Consider the following 21,983-nt stretch of genomic DNA (forward strand, 5'->3'; position numbering starts at 1 on the left):
TACGTGTTCGCTCCTCTCGTCGTACGAGGTTAAGTCCAGTATTGTCGAACATTATCGTTTTCCATGTGTTACGGTGTGTGGAGGCGTAATGTTGCATGGGCGCGCTGACCTCCAAATGCTGAAACACGGTACACCCCTCCGGCCAACGTCATTCTGCGTGTTTTTTGGGTTACATTTGGCGCTGGCTTCGTCTTTATTGATGAAATACGGAACAGTGTCAAGCAGCGCGGATGGAGGAGGTCTTGGGACGAGAGGATATCCGACGAATGGAGTGGCCTGCTCCGCTCGTTCTCCCGACATAAATCACATCGAGCGCATGTTGCGCTGGTGGAGGAACGCAACGCCCTACCACAAGAACTGTTTATCAGCTTTATGGCCAGCATGGGAACACGTTGCAGAGCAAGCACTGTCGTCGATGGTGTTTCCACACCTTATAGAGAACCATGTCCTGCCTTTCGTAATGTCTAGGGGCCATCATGAATCACCGCGTATTTCTTTCAGTTACTTCTGTACGATGCTGTAGCAGTTGTTTCTGTGGATGGTCCAAGTTTCATTGAACTATTTTACGTGGCAATGACACATCGCGCTAAAGTTACTTTCGTCCTTAATTTTTGCACATGAGTGTAGTTCACGGGTGAACGGCCGGATGACAGTGTCCAACAGAGACAATTTTTCGGCCTGCAACGATGTTGCCATCTTCCTATACTAAGTTAGTCAACGCACTTGGTGGCGGCAAAGTGGTCAGTTGCGTGTTGGACCCAGACGTCTGCCCGTTTACTCGTGAATTATTTCTTTATAGAGTAGTTCAATTGCTTGCACGTCTTTTGCTAATTTATTCCCAAGTTATTCCCCCAAGAACATTAGGACTAACCAATTTGTTGTCACGGTTCGCCTACGAAAGATCTATGATGATATATGTTAACTCATTACCCAAACTCAAATCGCGCACTTACATTTATCTTTCCCGGAGGCAGAGGTAGATCATAGTGTGCGTCATGACGCGTTTCGTTTGATATTGTATACTAATCTGATTTCTGTAGCGCTGAAGTCAAAAGAACTTAAACTTCCGTCTGATTGTGAGCCCCTAACGTGATGAAACTGAAACGTCCCCTTAGAAAAATTTATGAATGACTTTGCTGATAAACCTCTTACATTATTTGATTTTCAAACAGCTAAGCAGAACTGAACATGCTCAGACATTTCACTCTTTACTTATTCTGATCAACACTAAACTGACACACAATATTTTTAGCGCAACGCAATCTGACTTTCAATAATCCCTACAAAAGAATGGCCCTGACTGACAATAACCTATACCTTTCATGAATCACTTACCTCGCACAAATCTTCGTTACTCGAACTACTGCAATACAGCGAGCGCCAATACTGCCAGCTAAATAAGATTCTAGCTACTGAAGGCACTAACTACTGATAGGCATAGTCAGAAAATGAAAGATTTTGATAGTGAACAAACAATGTATTACCTTAATAATGTTCCAAAGTCACTATATATATAATCAGTTCACGATATCCAATATTAGAAATTTATTGTTGTGTACATAGTTCCTCGTAGTCAGTGTGCACACAACTTTCCCACTAGAGCGCGCCCCGCTAAGCACAACAGCGCAGACCCAGCGCTCGTCCGTCTCCGCACTACGAGATGGCGCTGCCTTAGAGACAGACCAAATTCTGCTTCCGCCGATCCACGTATTAATATGTAACGCGACCAATGAGATTACTGCTAACGTAGAACCTTTTCGCCTCGCAGATCACACTCGCACAGTGATACCTGAATGCGCGAGGTATTATAATGAGTGTACAGACCTCAGATTAGTCAGTCTGCATTTGTCTGCACCAGTCCTTACCAGTCTGCGTTGGTCTGTACCAGTCTAGAGTCAAGTTTCAGTCTGCACCTAAGAAAATTATCATATTCCTGTACATAGCCATGAAGATAAATGTATAGACACTTTGTCAAGTATCAGAGATATGTGAGAATAAGATTAACGTACCAATAGCAAAGGAACTTCAGATTGTCAATTGTAAATAGCATCCAGAACAAAGTTAAGTAATTTTATGCTTTTTATTATTTTAATAAATGTGTGTGTGAAAATTAATCAAGTTCTGTTTAAAGTTGGTCACCGTCAATCTGCTACTCTAAGCGCGCAAGTGGCATTTCTATCGTCTGACCTAACGGCAGAAGACAAACATGCCACGATAAGACCACGAGACATATTGCTGAAACTCGCCTACTTCGCTAGAGCGACGAGTCAAATAATCTGATGGTGTGTGTACCAAAGGTCTTACAGTACGCACACCACATTTACTGTCTCTGATGGACAGATGTCCAGATCGTCCGCTCTCAAAATTCTGCCATCTCTCTCCTCCACAGCCGCCACTGCTGGCGGCTCATCTCCAACTGCGCAACGCTACACGCTGTTAACATCCAACTGCCCACCACTACAATAGAGAATATTTCAACAATGCCAACCAGCCACAGACTGTACACAGCACAGTCAGTGATTTTCATACAGAGCGCTACGTGGCGTTACCGACATAAAAACCTAAACAGCGTACTTACGTAGCCCCCATGCTCCCCACAAAAAGTCTTACAAATTGTTTTCCAGATTGAAGAAATTTTTCATAATTACAATAACAAAGAAATCAAATGCACGCACTTATTGGTACAATGTTCGTCAAAAGCTAAAATTTTCTCACAGTCCATAAAGACAGTCCTGATCATTCATCACAGTAAAATTGCAGTGGTATTTTTTTTTCTCAAAGGCTGAGCAGTAAAAGAAAATGCACACGAAAGTAGTGGATGCCAACCAGCCACAGACTGCACACAGCACAGTCAGTGATTTTCATACAGAGCGCTACGTGGCGTTACCAACATAAAAACCTTAACAGCCTACTTACGAAACTTTCTGGTAGATTAAAACTGTTTGCCAGACGAGGACTCGAATCTGGCGCCTTGCCTTTCTCGTGCAGCGCCCTTACCGACTGAACTATCCGTGCACAACTCCACCGCCCTCACAGTCGTATTTCCGTTCGTACCTGTTTCCTACATTCCAAACTTCAGTTCTCCTGCGTACTTAGCATGACTAACATTCTTAGAACAAACGATACTGGAAGAAATGGCGCAGACACAGCCTAGGTCCTAGAGAATAGTTCCCAGAATGACTATTACTGTGCAGCAGAGTAGGCACTGCTTTGACTCATGACAGCGCACAATCCGCGGCAGAGATAAAATTCGTGTGGCCCCTATGTCAGTGTTGGCAGCGCTGGAAGGACATGTGCTTGACACGCCGCTCTCCCGACCGTTAAGGTCAGATTTCGATCCTGCAGCCGCTAGTTCTGTTTCAAGTAGCTAACTTAGATAAGCGCTATCAGGAATTATGGGTAGAAAGCAATTATGTAATTGAACTAACGAAAATAGACCAGGACAAAGAACAAGATCATGAAATACAGCAAGGAGACAATATTAATGGAGATAAAAGCAGCATTAAAGCAGATGAAGAATAAAAAAGCAGCAGGACCCGATAACATTAATCCATAATGTATCAAATAGAGAAGATTTATTTTAGAACACAAGCTGTTGGATCTATTAAATGAATGTTGGAAATGAAAGATGATACTAAACTCTTAGAGAGTGGTGGAAGTGATGTCCCTCTATAAAAGAAGAATCTAGAAATGCTTGCGAAAATAACAGGACGGTAAGAATGGCTATAAACTATATGCACGAGCAATTAATAAGTCTGAATAGAATACCTGACTTCCTCTTACTGGAGAAACAAAACGATTTAGAGGACGGTGACATGTGTCAATATAAAATTAGATATAGCACTATTTGCTGATGACCAAATAATTTTTAAAATAAACAGAAGATGATTAACAATTTACTACACGTTTCTTAGACTTAGACAAAATCTATTACTTGGCTATATTAGAAAATAAAACAGAAGTTACAACTTCTAGAGGAAAAAACCAGTACGTTCTAAAATAATAAGTGGAAAATCAGTTGAAATGGTATCTCGCTTTCAGTTACTGGCACGTGATACAAATTATGAACATGATATCTCCAAAAAGTTAAACAAGTTTCGAATGATGTGTGGTACGATATATAAAATATTAGCTAATAAAACTAGGAAACACGCGGACAAAATTCTACAAAGGAATGGCAACACTTACGCTCACTTACCAAAGCGAGACATGTACAATAACTAGGAAAGACCAAAGTTAAAGAATGTAGTTTTAAAGATCAACTACAGGATTCTGAAATAAGGAAAGAACGAAATAGATTTTGCATGAATGGAAGAATAGAACACGGCATGACAAAATAGACGAAGCATATTGAAAGACTGCGGGCACAAAGAATACTCAGACATTTAACAACCAGGGATGGAACACGGGCAGTTATATATAGGTCTCATTTCGATATACAGTTTCCACGCTTAAATCTTTTGCTCATGGGACAAAGCATAAAACCAGAAGCGTTAGGAAAGTGCTAAAGAAAGATATTATAAACTCATTCTTTCCTAGGAAATTCTGTTCGAACCATTTCGTCGACACGAACAGCACCTAAACACTGAGGCGACAAAGGTCATACGTTTGCGATATGCACAATTACAGATGGAGGTAGTATGGCGTACATAAGGTAGAAAACTGCAGTGCATTGGTGGAGCTGCCATTTATACTCAAGTGATGCGTGTGAAAAGGTTTCCGACGTGATTAAAGCCACATGACGGGAATGAACAGTCTCTGAACGCGCGATAGTACACACACACACAAAAAAGAAGAAAACCTTTTGCATCAGCCCGGCTCCCAGGACTCCTGACGATAGACGTTGACAGTGGATATTTTATCACAGACACAGTCCCTCTGACTGCTCAGAGGATGTCACTAAACCCGCCCAAAGATGTAAACAACCATGCATAAGCAGCGCCTGTTAGATGGAGAGGGTCCGACAGCCGATCAGTTCCAGTCATTCCACCAGGAAGGAGGTACACGGCTCGCGTTGTCTGTAGTTCAACCATGCCTAGACGGTCAATATCGCGGCTCGATCGCTTCCGTATTGTTACTTTGTGCCAGAAAGGGTTCTCAACAAGGGAAGTGTCCAGGCGTCTCTGAGAGAACCAAACTGGTGATGTTCGGACATGGAAGAGATACAGAGAGAGAGGAACCGTCGATGAAATGCCTCGCTCAGGACGCGCAAGGGCTACTACTGAAGTGGATGACCGCTACCTATGGATTATGGCTCGGAGTAATCTTGACAGCAACGCCACCGTGTTGAATAATGCTTTATATATATGAAGACGTTATCTGTTCTTTCGGACATGTCCGAAAGAACAGATACCATCTTTATATACAGAAAATTTCCTCACACACAAAGAAAGAAAATATGTTACGTGTACATGTGTCCGGAAACGCTTACTTTCCATGTTACAGCTCATTTTATTACTTCAAATCACATTAATCATGGAATGGAAACACACAGCAACAGAACGTACCAGTGTGACTTCGAACACTTTGTTACAGGAAATGTTCAGGATGTCCTCCGTTAGCGAGGATACATGCATCCACCCTCCGTCGCATGGAATCCCTGATGCGCTGATGCAGCCCTGGAGAATGGCGTATTGTATCACAGCCGTCCACAATACGAGCACGAAGAGTCTCTACATTTGGTACCGGGGTTGCGTAGACAAGAGCTTTGAAATGCCCCCATAAATGAAAGTCAAGAGGGTTGAGGTCAGGAGAGCGTGGAGGCCATGGAATTCGTCCGCCTCTACCAATCCATCGGTCACCGAATCTGTTGTTGAGAAGCGTACGAACACTTCGACTGAAATGTGCAGGAGCTCCATCGTGCATGAACCACATGCTGTGTCGTACTTGTATAAATGCTTTCTCTTTTTTATTTTTATGGATGAGTAAAACGTTAAGAATTAAATCAAAATATGTTTCTTGTAGTGGCCATTTTCGCAGCAGCTGTATACAAATTGTAGTAGTTTAAAAGAAAAACTCCTATTAGATTACCGCATTTCAAGTTTTCTTTTTATTTAATTTGTGCACCCAGAGGCGTTTCGCCTTACGTACAAGGCATCTTCAGTAAGTGTCCTGAAATATTAGACGATGTTTTTCGTTTGCACATGTAGATTATCGTTTGAACATACAGGTTAGATTGAAAACAGGTCATTGTTATAATAAAATGGGAAGGTAGTTACAGTTCATCGTCTAATTCATTGTTTATAAACCAAGTAGTTTTCTCTCATGTGGCAATTTTCTTGTAAGAACTAAGTGATGTAGCGGTAGTAATATATCTGCGTCGGAGATTGAAAAATCTGACTGAGCCGACCACGTCTGTTGCAGATCTCTAGTCCCGCATGCACGGAGCTGGAGGTCGTTATGATGGACTGGCTGGGGAAGATGCTGGGCCTGCCGCTAGAGTTCCTCGCCTGCTCCGGAGGCAAGGCTGGAGGAGTCATACAGGTACGTCACTTCTATTCTATGCTACTCTACACAGGTAGAACACAATTTATGATAACAAGCACTGGCGTTAACGCAGATACCGGTGGGACAAGCAGGCGGGCACTGCTGTCGACGACGGACGAAGTGAACGAATAGCCAAAAACAGTCAGATGCAAGATGAACACAGTGCTTCTTGTGAATTATTTATTCACAGCCGGTTTCGGTCATAGACCATCTTCACAGTGGAAAAATATCTTCTACAAAGGCGACATCACATGGCATTCACGCTTTTAAACATGAAGTGAGACACATTGACAACTTAAAAAACGTAAGAAAGCCCAAGTACTCAGCTTTATAGCACTGGCTAAAACAACCACAAGCAGACACTTAAAAGCTACGACAGTGGTTAGGTAGACGCTTTTAGGGTGGTCAAAAAGTGTGAATCACTGAGAAACGATAATCGAAAGAAAAGTAGAGCTGCTACTGCTCGAATGTCGGCGTGTCGCAAATCGAGGCGGCAGCCTACAAGAGTGATCACCAGTCACTCATTAATTTTCAACATCTCGCACGACATAAGGAATATGGCGAAGGTCGCCGCCGTCCGTCCATTTGGTTTCTCGACTGGTCTCATCCATTCAAAAAGCCCGCCGGACCGAAACAGCAGTGGCAACGTTGCAGTAGTCAGGCCGATCCAGATGACTTCTTTAGCCAGTTTATCACTTACGAGTGCTGGTTGCTTCACTATGACCGTAAGAAAGAAGCAAAGTAAGTAATGGAAACGTATGGACTCTACGCGCGACCACCATTGCAGCAAGGGATTTTGAGTATCTTTTGGGACCTGCCCTGGTGTGATGCTGTCATATTATGCTCGTAAGGAGTGAACCATTGCATGAGCTTATTATCGAAATCTTCTGGTGATGTTACGGCAGCCTGTCAAGCCGGAGTATTGGGGGGGGGGGGGGGGGGGGGGGGAAGGAGAACTGTCCTTAAAGGAGTTTTCCCTACGCAACACCGCAGCCCATTCCACCGCACATGAGGCAGTCACACATGTGACATATGTGAGCTATGAAACCTCGTCTCCTCCCCGCCCCCCTCTCTTCCCCCGCCGTCCATCTGCATTCATACTGTGGAAGCTACCTGTACGGTGCGTGGCAGACAGTACCTTGTACCACTACTACCCATTTTCTTTCCCTTTCCACTCACAAACCGTAAGAGCCCTAATTTCTATTATCTTATCTTCGTGGTCCTTACACGCAGTGTATGTTGGCGGGAACAAAATCGTTCTGCAGTCAGCTTCAAATGCCGGTTCTCTAAATTTTCTCAACTGTGCTCCTCGAAAAGAACGTAAACCTTCGTCCAAGGATCCCCCTGACACAGCCGAGTCCCTGAAGCATCTAAGCAACACTTGCGTGTTTTGTAACCCTACAGATAGCAAATCTAGCAGCCTGCCCCTGAACTGCTTTGACGTCTTCCTTTAATCCGATCTGATATGGATCTCGAACACAGTGGGTCGTACTAGTGTCCTATTGCGGTCTTCTTTAGAGATAAACCACGCTTTCCTAAAATTCTCCCAAAAAAACAGAAGTCTACCATTCTCCTTTGCTATAGCAAACCTTAATGCTCATTTCATTTCCTACTGATTTACAGCATTACGCCTACGTATTTAATCGACGTGACTGTGTCAGGAATCACACAACTAATACTGTACTCGAATCTTATGGCTTTCTTTCTTCTACCCTTCTCCATTAACTTACATTTTTCTACATTTTGAGCTGGATGACATTCACCTCAAAAAACTAGAAATTTTGTCCGTCATCCTGTATCCTTCTACGAGGGTAATCCCAAAAGTAAGGTCTATTTTTTTATACGTACATAGACCTGTTTATTTCTACAATGGTTTACATCAGTTTACAGCTTGAGCATTTAGCTATTTTTCAACATAATCATCATTTCTGTCGATGCATTTTTGTAGACGCTGTGGCAGTTTTTGTATGCCCATGTCATAGCAGCTCGCCACCATGCTGTTCAGAAAGTTACGGACCTCTTCTTTCACCTCGTCGTCAGAGCTGAATCGCTTTCCGGCCAAATGTTCTTTTAACCTAGGGAACAGGTGATAGTCACTGGGCGTCAGGACTGTAGGGTGGGTGGGTGATTATGTTACACTGAAACTGTTGCAGGAGAGCAACGGTTTGCCGGGCGATTTGTGGGCGAGCTTTGTCATGGAGAATGTGTACGCCCTTGCTCAACATTCCTCTTCTCCGGTTCTGAATTGCCCGTTTGAGTTTTTTCAGTCTCTCACAGTACCTGTCAGCGTTAATTGTGGTTCCAGTGGGCATACTCCTTTCCGATTCCAAAAAACGGTTGCCATGACTTTACCGGCAGACTGTGTTTGTTTGAATTTCCGCGGCTTTGGCGAAGAAAGACGCCGCCACTGGCGTGATTGTTGCTTTGTCTCACGTGTGAAGTGCAATGCCCAGCTTTCGTCACCCGTGACAAGTGAATCCAGAAAGTTGTCCTGTTCGGTTGCAAGGCGGTGAAGAAATGCGCGGGAAGCATCAACTCGTTGCTGCACGTGGTCCTCAGTCAGCATGCGTGGCACCCATCTTGTACACACCTTCCGGTAGTTCAATGTTTCCGGTAAAAGTCTGTGAAGTCTGTGAGCGGTGCTTCGGGAAACCTCAGGAACCTACGTGCAGAGATCATCCAGGGTGATCCGCCGATCTTCACGCATGCTTTGCTCAACTTTAAACACTGTTTTCTCAGAAACTGAAGGTCTCCCGCTCCTTTGTTCGTCGTAAATTTCGGTCCGACCAGCTGCAAACTCTCTACACCAATATTTTTGACATCCATGCGCGACTCACCATACACTTCCGTCAATTAATTTCAATCATCGCAATGCCCTTTGCGTTCAAAAACGGAATAACTGCGCGTAATTCGCACTTGGCGGTAACATCCAATGGGAGCTCCATTCTCAACGGCTGCCAAGCCAAGACTGAGAGCCTCAGCGCGGCTTGCGCATGTTTACACACAGCGCGTGAAGCACTCTTCATAACAGTGTGACCAACTGCCACATAAACAGAGTTCTGTGCTTACAAAAAAATAGGAGACCTTACTTTTGGGATTACCCTCGTCCAGTCACTTAACAACCAGACCTTCCCATACACCACAACATCATGAGCAAACAGCCACAGATTGCTGCTCCCCCTATTGGCCAGATCATTTATCTACCGTGTGGTTACACTTAAATTTTATCTATTTAACACTTTATACCACGGAAAATAATTAGCGTAATAGTACCAAACTTGGTAGCATTAATGTTCTTAGTGCAGAGTACACAATTTCCATGCATCACAGCACTACCTCCAGTTCCAACTATGGTAGGGTGACCAAACGTCCCGGAAAACCGGCATTGTCCCGGTTTTCATCCCTGTGTTCCGGTGTCCCGAAAATTTGTTTCGGGACGCTCAAAAGTCCCGGAATTCAGTTTGAAATGCATTTCGTGAAACTTTCTCAAATTTTTGGGATTTCGCTATATTAAAGGAAATACAACACAAGAAATTAACATATTTTAGCTTATAGGTCTAAAACCTCCATTGTCCCATACTGGTAATCACAGTATCAGTATTGATACTCGGCAACAATTTACTTTGAGCCGTACTTTGGCCAACAAGTAGTAAGTTGTGTTATTGTAACAGAGCTGTGAAACCGTCCTATTGTCGCGCCACTTACTCACACACTCATTGTCAGAACAGTGCAGTAGTTGATGTTTTGTCAGACAAACTGCAATAGTTTTTTTTTTCTCATATTAGTGGTATTATTGCTGCAGTACTGTGAAACGCAATGCCGAAACGTGCCTGCAAGTTCAGTGACTGTTATTCCAAGGCATGGAATTTCATTAAGAAAGGTCGTTTTGATTACGAAGCAGAATGTTCCGTATGTAACTGTTTTATTAATATAAGTCATGGTGGACTTTCCGACATAGTTGATCACATCAGGTCAAAGAAACACTTTGGTTGGCTGGTTCAAATGGCTCTGAGCACTATGCGACTTAACTTCTGAGGTCATCAGTCGCCTAGAACTTAGAACTAATTAAACCTAACTAACCTAAGGACATCACACACATCCATACCCGAGGCAGGATTCGAACCTGCGACTGTAGCGGTCGCTCGGTTCCAGACTGTAGCGCCTAGAACCGCACGGCCACTCCGGCCGGTAAAAAAACACATTAACAGATACAGTGCACAGAGCTGTAGCAAAACTCTACAAAATTATTTTGTGAAACATCAGTCAAGTGAAGAGACGAAAAGTTCGAGCAGCCGAGCTTACACTAGCCTAACACACGGTGAAACATCATCAAACTTATAGATCTAGTGATTGTACTAATAAGCTTTTAACAGCATTATGTTTGATGATTCTTCCATTGCAAAAAAGTTTAGTTCAGCAAGAACTAAAGTGACAGCCTTAGTGAAAGGAGTTATTGCTCCCCAGAGTGTAAAGTAAAACCTTGAATACATCAAAAAGTCTTCTTTCTACGGGATATCCACTGATGCCAGCAATCATAAGGCCACTAAAATATTTCCGTTTGTTGTTCAGTTTTTCGATAGTAATCAGGGAATTCAGACCAAACTTTTGAAGGTGAGTTCCCTACCTAATGAAACATCTGACGAAATTTCAAGATTTTATATGAATACTATCGAAATGTTTGATCTTGAGAAAAATAAATGTGTGGCATTTTGTGGAGACAACACCAACACAAACTTTGGTGGTATAAAAAGACAAGGCAAATGCAACGTATTTACCAAATTAAAAGCAACATTGCATGAAAACATTGAAGGCATGGGGTGCCCTGCACATGTTTTACACAATAGCGTGCAGACATCTGCTGACTGTTTAAGCTGTGATGTTGAAACTATTGTCATGAAGGTATACTCACACTTTTACATATATACTGTTAGAACAGAGACGCTTAAGGAGTTCTGTGATTATGGGGGAACTGAATATATGAATGAATGTAATGTGTCACTCGAAAACTCGCTGGTTATCACTGTTTCCGGCAGTTGAAAGAGTAATCCGCCTGTTTGAACCGTTAAGATTTTTTCCTAAATGAAGACAAAGCCCCCAAAATATTGGTTCAGTTTTTCAGTAACCCTTTAAGCGAAGCCTACTTATGGTTCATTCAGTCAGCTTAGCACTTTGCAGCATGGGATAAAGGAAACTGAGGGAAGCACGAAAAGTGTAATAGAGGTAAATGATGTTTTGAAAAATACTCTGGAAACTGTTACTAAGAGGAGAGAACAGCAGTTCATTTCTTTTGATGTTAAATCTGTCCTTAAAAGAGCAGAAGTATCAGAAGCAGCGGAAAGGAGTTTTAGCGAAGAAGTTAACAAGTTTTATGGCACTTGTGTAGAATATCTCAGCAAGTGGAGCGCCTCATATTTATCCTCATCGCCGGTGTTTGATTCGATGTTACTGAAGAGAGTGCCAAAATTGAGAAGTATTGAAGAGACAGTTTCTTATTTAAAGAGTAAAGATATTGAAATCGATGATTCCATTCTCTTTGATCAGTTGATCAGTTCGGCATACTGACAAATTTTGTTGAAGAAAGTCTTCAGAAATAGAATGATGAAAAAAAAAGACACCATTGGAATGTCATGATAAGTGGGTGAGTTTTTTTTTTTAAAGCTGTGGCTGTCTTCAGCATTACTCAGCGTTGGTAATAATTGCAAGGTATTTATTTGCAATCCCAGCCCATAGTGCCAATGTGGAAAGAAACAGAATGAAGGTGGACTCTCTTGAAGCAATTCTGCAGATTCTGTACAACTACAAAATGGATTGTGCCCAGTTTTATCACTGTGTCTCAAAGAACGAAGACATGATCAAGAAGGTTGGAGGCAGTGAAAAATACCCTTTTCTCCAAGGACAGTCAATTCCATCTGCAAGTGCTCAGTAATATTAAACCTCATGTTAATATTAATTGATTAAAAGTTGAATGGCTGTAAAATTTGGTAAAATCGTATAACATTTCTTTATTACTGTATACGTTTATTAAATGTCATTAATTATACAGATAATCTAGATTATATCAATCTTTTGTATCCTCTTATTAGTTATAATAATCGGGTTAACAAAATGTATCAACAAATTCATTAATATTTAAAATTAAGAAACCTGGGTACATGTGGAATGAGGTGTCCATTGGCACCCGGGTGAATGTGTCCCGGTTTTCACCGAAAATAATTTGGTCACCCTAAACTATGGCCACCAGGTGCAGAGATCAGTCATTGTGATTCATAGCCTCACACACCTGACCAGTCGCAGTACCCTTGTTGACGTGTCAATATGAGCTTGGACAAAAGGAGCAGGGCATTATTGGTGAAGCTCTGTTACCAAAACAATAGTAATGCTGCAGCTGCAGTTCCAGAATATCGCCGGCTGAAAGGATTACGGAAGTGCCCTCTTTATCTACCTGCTGTGCGTAGCCTGAAGTAATAGTTCGAATTAATTGGGGGAACTGGGTGCCGCTCCGGGAAGAAGCCGACAGCTGGTTGCACCACAGGTTGTTGATGAAATCGCTGTTGCTATGGCAGACAACGCTGCCCACATTTCCCGATCGTCAGGCAGTGCGCGTGCTGTGTCGCGACAGTTGAACATCCCGTGGTCCACTGTACGGAAGGTGCTTCGAACCATTCTCAAATGGTATCCGTGCAAGATCCATATCCTACAGCAGCTTGCACCACAGGACGCACAACGACGTGTTGAAATCGCTCTCCACTTTCTTACAAGGATTGAAGTTTACAAGGGCTGGCCCTGGACCATACTATGAACAGACGAAGCTCATTTTCCTCTGACGAGTGAGGTGAACAAACAGAATTGCCGAGTGGCGGGCTCTTCACCTCCAGTCACAGTGCATGAAGTTCCTCTGTATGATGAACATTCTTCTTTGATTCGCCCTTCAGGAGAGAAACACATTGAACTCTACAGTTTCCATGCGAGATAGGGCACCGACGCATATGCACGTGAAGTTCAGCTGCTTCTCCGAAACACATTTGGAAACTTATAGATTTATCAGCTGATCGTTTCCAAATCCTTGGCTGGCACAGTCACCTCACTCCCTGTGATTTCTGGTTGTGGGTCTACCTGAAGGACAGAGTTTACCGGGGGAACAATCACACAAGTGCTGATCTGAAGGGCAGCATATCAAGAGAGGTAGCCAGCATACCTACAGACATGCTTATCCTGTGCTTTCAGACTCTTCTGGACACTGATGGTCGCCATATTGAGACCCTTTTGTGGCAGTAATGGTACCGGTATGTAATGATATGCCTTACCGTAGCAGCACATTAAAAGTATTTCAGTTGTATTGAATCTGCGTTATTTCTCTTCCCCATGTCCTTCACATTAACGCTACCAAGTTTGGTATTCGTACGGTTATTCATTTTCGTGTTATAACGTGTTAAATAGGGAAAGTTTAATGATAACCACCCGGTATATATAAAAAATAACAGCGGTCCTAACGAGTCCTTATCTTTGCTGAACACTCGCCGTCGAGGACAACATACCGGGCTCTGTTACTTGAAGTCTTCGACCCACTCACATATTTGGTAATCTATACTATATGCTTATACCTTCAAGACGTGAGAGGATGGCATCATGTCAAGTGCTTTACGGAAATCTATAATTATGGTAATTATGGTATCCGCTCTGGCCCTTCATCCTGACATCCTTCGTTCTCCTAACACGGTATCCAGTGACTTGTTTCCTCGGATGAAGAAGTCATTGCGAGTCAGATCTTTCCAGGATGACAATGTGTTTTTCAATGTGAAGAAGTTTCCCGGACGGCCAAAATGCAGAGTTCTACAACAAAGGTATCCGTAAAGTCGTACATCGCTGCAAAAAATTTTCGCACTGAAGGGCGAATATGTAGAGAAGGACCAACACGATCACGAAGTTTTGTGGCCGGAGCTTGATTTTTTGGAGGTGGTGATTAAACCTTAATAACTACCCCTGATACATGTGCAGTGTTTTGACATCATAAATAAATTTGCCACGTGTGTCTAAAAGGTGTCTCGTCTTAAACATTACGCCTCTTCGCCTCGCGAGTCTGTGTGACAAAAATGTCTTCTCGCCTGGAAACAAAAGTGGTATCAATATATGACAGGAAAGAAAAATACAGGTGAAGATGGCAGCGGGATAAGCCTTGTTTGGTTGCAATATACAAGCCGTATGCAAAAATTTTAAACACGAGGCTAAAAACGGTATCAGAATGTTTGTAGTGCAGGTATAGGTCGGATTTTGAAATGAACGATCGACACCTCATTAAAAAGCGCAGAATGTTTGACAGAGACACACACGTTGCTTTTATACAGGTTGTTCTGAAACTGTTCTTTCGAACTGAGAGAGAGAATATAAAAAAATATTTCAATAATGACCATTTGGTACTTGAAGTCAACTTCTAAATGTTAAGGAAGATATTGTTAATGGTGCTGATGTAAGCTGTTGAGCCGGTGTCGTAGACTGGGAGTGTGTACTGACATTCAGATTTCCGCTATTCCCATATTTGGGAATATGTGGGAGGTACTCGACTACGTACTCAATAGCGTTTGGTGTTAACCTGTGGGCTGGCATTGTCGGTGATAGATTGATTGGACCATACATTCTTACATTCCACCTCAACGGACGGAGATATAGCATTCTCGTGCAACATGTGTTGGCAGGACTGCTATGGGATGATTCTCTGAATGTTATACACAGGATGTACTTTCAGCATGATGGGGCGCCGGCCCACTTCAGCTCTGCTACGAAGAATTGTCTGACAGCCACCTTCGGGAATTGCTGGATCGGCCGAGGTCATCCATGTTGCCTGACCTCACGTGTCTGGAATTCTTCCTCTGGGGGCATATGAAGCAGCTGGTGTACGAATCCGTAGTGGAAACTGAAGAAAAAGTCGTCGCTAGAACAGTTGTGGTTGCTGGTTCCATTGCAGACATGCCAGGTATCTTCCAACAGATACGACAGTCGATGGTCCGACAATGTACGTCATACTGCTTGCGTACAGGCCGATCGTCGCGCACTTGAGCAGATGCTGTGGATGCAACAGCTGTAATTACCATGCTGAGATACCTTCAGTGTAAATCGTCCCCAACATCAGAAATTTCCTGTACCTGCTGTATTAATTTGAACGAATAGTTTCGGAACACTCTTCAGTATTGAGAAAGGTTTTGATAACGTTGTTAGAGAAAATTTGTGCGCAATAATGGAGCACAGAGGCCACCCTGTAAAGCTTATATCACTCATCGAAACTCTGCAGAAAGAAACATCAGTAATCTTAGATGTAGAAGGCATACGTACAGTGCCGATTTAAGTAAGTAAAGGAGGGAGACAAGGCTACAGTTTATTCCCTACGCTGTTCAACATTTACATTGACGACGCAGTTCGCAAATGGAATTATACATAAATAATGGGCTACAACTAAACGAAATCACTCTTATATGCTTATCTTACACAGATTTTTTTTTTTTTTTTTTTTTTTTTTTTTTTTTTTTTTTTTTAGGGATCACGATTTACAAAAATTATTTTGTGATCTAAATAAAATATGTACAGAATATAATACGAAAATACCGTCTGTTAAATCAGCCAGTGGCATTTTGTGGAAAATATTCAGTAAGAATCAAGATAGTAATTGATGGAAAAACGATAGTACAGGTAAAATATTCTATGTATCTCCGATGTAAGATATTGTATGAATATAGATATAGATAAGATACGCAGAGTAAGTTGAGTAGATCTCGAAGTGTCGGTGGAACAACCAACAGAACTTTAAAGCATAAAACACGGAAAGAAGCACGAATGAAATTTTATAAAACAGTCTCATTGTCAACTTTATTATATGGATATGAATCGTCGATATTGAATAAGACAAGAAAAACAAAGTGTAGAAATGAGAATTCTTAGACCAGTGAAGGGATGTTAAAGAACAAATAAAATACAAATTTAAGGTATTTCAGAGGCGTCCAAATTTTGTAATGTGAAAGAAAAACTGGGCGGAAACGAAATGGAATGAACGTCTGCAAAGAGTGTATCCAGAGACTTACCACGCCCGATGAGGAACTTAGACCTAAATGGAAAAAAGATTATGGCAGACTGAGAAAAAGATGAACTTTAACAGTCACAGTTGTCCTATTACGGAAAGTGAAGAACATGGTGGTGGTAGTGATCATTATCATCATGATCGTCAAACTACAGTTCGTCCACGAAAACCAACAACACACTAAAAATATATTTTTGACCTATGACAATATATGATGAAATTTATCATCAGCAGAGACAGTAGCACATGTGAAGGGCGTAGATCTAACAAGAACAGTACGGTAAGAAAATAAATTGAGAAAGAACTGGAAGGCAAGAGATATAGAAGTGGGCCCACAAAATGGTGGATCGCTGACGTGGAATAGGATCTGGAAGGATGAGGAATGGAATGGCATTAACTCAAGAGAGTGCACCAGGTCAGACAGAGATGGAAAACGTTCTTATATAGCACATTTGGGCAAATGGTGATGATGGAGGGGGAAGGGGAGGTAACGACGAAAAGGTGTAAATTCTCTAAATCTAGAGTCGTTTAATTACACTTCCACGAAGTGTGAAGTGAGCCACGATGAAGTTGTATCATCCACCAACGATTTAATACTTCTTCATGGATGATATGTCAGCTGCCATTTTCCGGTTTTCTAATCAGCATCAGCCGACAGTAATGTGCGAAATGACTTCCTTGGCCCAGTTGGTCAGTCCTGCCCAAGCCCTGATGGACTACCTCCAAATTCCTCGGACCTCGCCCGTGGCAAATTATCCTTGTCGTTGACAGAGGGGACCGCCGGCTTCGACACTGCCCTGCAGAGCGCTATGCTCTTGAGACACCTGCGGGAGGCCGGACGTAGCCGATAAGGATCTGGGGACGGGCGTGCAGAACCGTTCTCCCGTCACCGGCAGGGAAAGCGGGCTGCCCACCAAGGCCGCGGGCGCGGAATGCCTGTCCTGCGACACAACCAGCCGTGGGTCTCTACCGGCTGCAGTCGCTCTCATTAGTACGAGACGGTTTTTCACAGACTGCTACCAGTCACAAAATATTGTAGACCTGCTTAAATTATTTATTGAAACATCATCTTTAGAGGCATAAACCTTGTCCTTACGCTACAACGGCGATATAAAAAAAAAAGTTTCACGACAGTACACATGGATATTAAAGTTGTTCTTTACAGTTTTTGACATATATTGGGGTCACCCTGCTGAAAAAGAAGAGGATAAACCAATATGAATAGTCATTTCCTTTCTTGGTCTAATGTCCACATAAAAAAGTATTTAGTCACCTGCTTTGTTCATACCAAATGGATTGAATGTCTCTTATTTTTATGTCTTTCGTTATATATATTTCTTCTTTGGTGATTTATTATAGAGAGGATTACATATCGGGCGAAAAGAATATAAATCGTTTTATTATTATTGTTTTAATATTTATTCTTTCTATAGGGTTTTTAATTATTAGTCCTAATTTGATTATAATTTTGTTAGGATGAGATGGTTTGGGTTTGGATTCTTATTGTTTAGTTATTTATTATCAAAATGTAAAATCTTATAGCTGTCTCCCTGTGCTATGTTCAGTTGTCTCCATTACTGTGGCTACTTGGATCTCCTTAGCCACTGTCAATAAACTTGGAAAGGACATTTGAAACACGTCATCACAATCACTTCTGTCCGCCCCCAGTAACTGATAACATCATCAGCACTAATGAGCGTCTCTTTGCCATTGGTTTAAGTGACACTAACCTCTGCAGCAAATGCAACCTCGTTGATAGTGTGCCTCATCGTTACACATGTGAAGATCGGATTATCAACTGGAGGTGGACCAGGGAGAAAATTGCTCAAATAACAAGAACTTCAGCAGGCAATGTACCGACTAACATTTTCTTCAGACCAGAGGAAAGTTACTACCCTCGGGCAAAAAAATAACGCAGTGATTTGGTTAATGGGCAAATACACAAGTTATGTTTTTAACAACATTGGGAGCGATGAACATATTGAATACAAAATGTATATGGAAAATGAATTCGAGAAAATACTTAAATATCAAAATCACAATAATAAGTATGGTAACATGCTCCGAATTGTCTTCAACCGAATGGGTGCAGGTTAGGAACTAGATTCCTTGTAGAGAGGGAACGTGACCCAACACTAACCTCACCTGCAAGTCACACATGAAAAATAAATCAGTAGTACAGCAGATACAAGAATATGGCGGCATACATCTGGTGTCTGATATAAAGGAAGATCTTGAACTCCCTATAGATGCGTTTAGAAGGCTGGAACTGACAAAAATAAAAAGGCAGTGAAATATTTTGCGATGTCGCTGTTCGGGACTGCTCTTCTGTCCATGTAATTTACTCTGGAAGGAACACACATCAAGGATTTATTGAATGATTATTTTGGGTCTGGGAAATGATGATGATGAATCGGCTGCAGAAGAAGAAAATGTGCATGCTGATCTGCCACCAGTTGAAGGTGACAGTGAAGGTGCTAAATTGTGCTACTGCTAAAGACTAATTTTTTGAATGCTGTAATTTATGAGTGCAATTATCTGTCACCTTATTTAGGTCATTTCATTGTAGCCATTTTTGTTACTGATTTTGGCGAATAAAAAAGTGGTAAAAAAAAGTGGTCAGAATGACAGAATGTCAATCCTAAGGGCCCAGGTTCGATTCCCGGCTGGGTCGGAGATTTTCTCCGCTCAGGGACTGGGTGTTGTGTTGTCATAATCATCATTATTTCATCACCATCGACACGCAAGTCGCCGAAGTGGCGTCAAATAGAAAGACTTGCACTCGGCGAACGGTCTACCCGACGGGAGCCGCAGTCACACGACATTTACATTTTACCGAAAAAGAGGACGTGCAGCAGAAACAAAATGGCGGTCAAAACGAAGCTTGTTTCGATTTAACTATCGATTTATCTGTTCCAGAGGTTATGTCGCTTGCAATCAATGTCTTCTGCACGTCTTGATGTCACACTGCTGATGTTCATCGACGAAATATATTGGAGAGACTGCGAGAATTTGATATTAATCACAACAGTACTGGTATGAAAATTATTTTAACGAATTACGAAGATACTGCTACTAAATCGTTAAAATAAATTTTTATACCGTTATGTATAGGTACAACTGGGAAACTACAGGAAGTTCAGTTAAGAAAGACCGTAGCAGAAATACCACCACTAAGAAAACAATATGGTTCGCGAAGATAGCCGAAACAACTGAAATAAATATCGCACCATTCATTTAGACACTCGCATAATGCAGACATCTGTTCACAAATGCAGTGCTAAGCGAAATAAAACGGTTTTATATTGTTTAAAACATGACTGTATCAAAGTTGTTAGTGTTGCTGTAATCGTTCTTAAATCAATACACATGTACAACCCTAATTTTGGGACAAATGCTTTCCACATGTTATATTTCTCTGAATATCAATTTCTTGGAAGTTGAACTGAAGCGTTTCTTCTTTCTTTCTTTGGTTCATTACAGCTGCTTATGGACCACGTGAAATAGCTTCTCATGATTTTGTTTTCTTCCCTGATTTTCAGTCCTCACACTACTTCATTCTTCCACTGTGTTCATTTCTGTTTTTAGTTTGTCCATAGAGAGGTGGAGCTTTCTGACCCTTTTCTGAAAACCCCCCAAATTTCTTAATTTTGTCTGGACAAGCTGGCCCGTCGAGAAATTCTGCTTTCTTAACGTTAATTTCTGCTAAGTCCTATTTCGCTTCCCTGAACCAACTGATTTGAGTTTTGGGATTTGTGTGATACTGATCACATATTTTCTTAGTCTTTCTGGGCTCATTCCAAGCAAGTGACCGTAAAACATTTTTTTGTAATCAAACAATTATTACGATATTCAAATATTATTATTATTACTACTACTACTACTACTACTACTACATCATCTGCTACTATTACGTAACTATCGAGCATGCCTTCTTTCGCTGTTTATTTGGTCGTTAATGACAACGCTGGACTTGTTACTAAAATTTTGTTTCCTCGTTTCACGCGGAACCCACAATCAGAAAATCATATAAAAGAACTTAATATACAGTATTTTTATCACGTGGTTTGTTGTCATTACCGACTAATTGAAGCGATGAAAGAAAGACGTGCTCAGTATTCACCTCCTTTTACGTACTGAATAACGCGTTCGTCATCCTCATATACTATCTCTCTCTCTCTCTCTCTCTCTCTCTCTCTCTCTCTCTCTCTCTCTCTCATCTTCCGCTTGCGACGTCGGCTTTAATCCCTGAACTGTAATTGCTGACGATTTGGTTTCCATTATGATCGGAATTATCTTATCGCTGGACTGTTCACAGGAACTCACTGTTTGGTTCAAAATGGTTCAAATGGTTCTGTAGACTATGCGACTTAACTGCTGAGGTCATCAGTCGCCTAGAACTTAGAACTAATTAAACCTAACTAACCTAAGGACATCACACACATCCGTGCCCGAGGCAGGATTCGAACCTGCGACCGTAGCTCACTGTTTGGTCCTACATTCCTGTTCATAAAAAATCCTATTCCCGTTACACAGTTTCCTGCCGTTGTTGGTATTACTTTATATTTGTCTGACCAGACATAGTTTCATTTCACTTAACTGATGGCTGCTACATCTAGATTCAGCCTTTGCATTTCTCTGTTTAAATTCACTATATTCGCTACGACACACACACTTCTGACGCCCTATGCACCGACTCGCAGAATGTTACCATTCGTTAGTGTTACTATTTTTTCTGATTGTCGCCTGCTGCTTGGCAGCTAGCTCCTAGGAATCGGAGTGGATGAGTAATCTGGAATCTTCTGCCAATGAAGAGCTCATCAGGATAATTTTCACATTTCACATGAATACACATTGTTTATCTTTAATGCACTGTCTTTTTTGCATCCTCATACCGCTGATAATTGCTGGTTGTTGAGCCTTTCGGAGCAGTTTCCCACCCGAAAGAGAACAGGATGTCCTGAACTTTAATTCGCTCCTCCGCCCTCTTTTTTGACAAGGCCAGTGACAGAATGACGGTGAGTGCATAGACTAAAAGCTTTAATCTAAGTAGTGGCCAGGACTTTTGAATTGGTACGCTCAGTTATTTAATTTTGAGAAGATCTCCATTTGTACTTCTTGCTGTACAGTGTCATTTATCAGCTTGAATCTTCTTTCATCCCTGCAAACAATTTAATTTAATCTATTTTAAGCTGCATAATTTAGATAGGATCTCGTAAACCAAAATGCAATACGCAAGGTGACGCACTAGATGACCCCAAATTTTTGTACAGGGCGATTTATCCAGATATTCATGATCAGTCCACTTTAGACTGCTAAAACGAAAGCAAACTATAACCGAAAATGGTGAGGACAGCATTTACCTAACGCAGTTGTGTGGGGTTAAAAAAAGAATAGGACATACTATAATTGAGTCCATCACATTTGCTTTGGC

General features: G+C 41.7%; 1 protein-coding gene across 2 annotated transcripts in view; it reads left to right on the top strand.

Annotated features, from left to right (window-relative positions):
* The window catches only part of LOC126485107 (aromatic-L-amino-acid decarboxylase), a 217,293-nt gene that overhangs the window by 115,757 nt on the left and 79,553 nt on the right, over positions 1 to 21,983 (top strand). For both annotated transcript variants that reach the window (XM_050108733.1, XM_050108734.1), the window contains exon 5: positions 6,364 to 6,483. In XM_050108733.1, coding sequence (XP_049964690.1) covers positions 6,364 to 6,483 — 120 coding nt within the window. The remainder of the gene's footprint in view (positions 1 to 6,363; positions 6,484 to 21,983) is intronic.

Source organism: Schistocerca serialis, chromosome 6 (genome assembly GCF_023864345.2).
Source record: "Schistocerca serialis cubense isolate TAMUIC-IGC-003099 chromosome 6, iqSchSeri2.2, whole genome shotgun sequence".
Lineage (NCBI taxonomy): Eukaryota > Metazoa > Arthropoda > Insecta > Orthoptera > Acrididae > Schistocerca > Schistocerca serialis.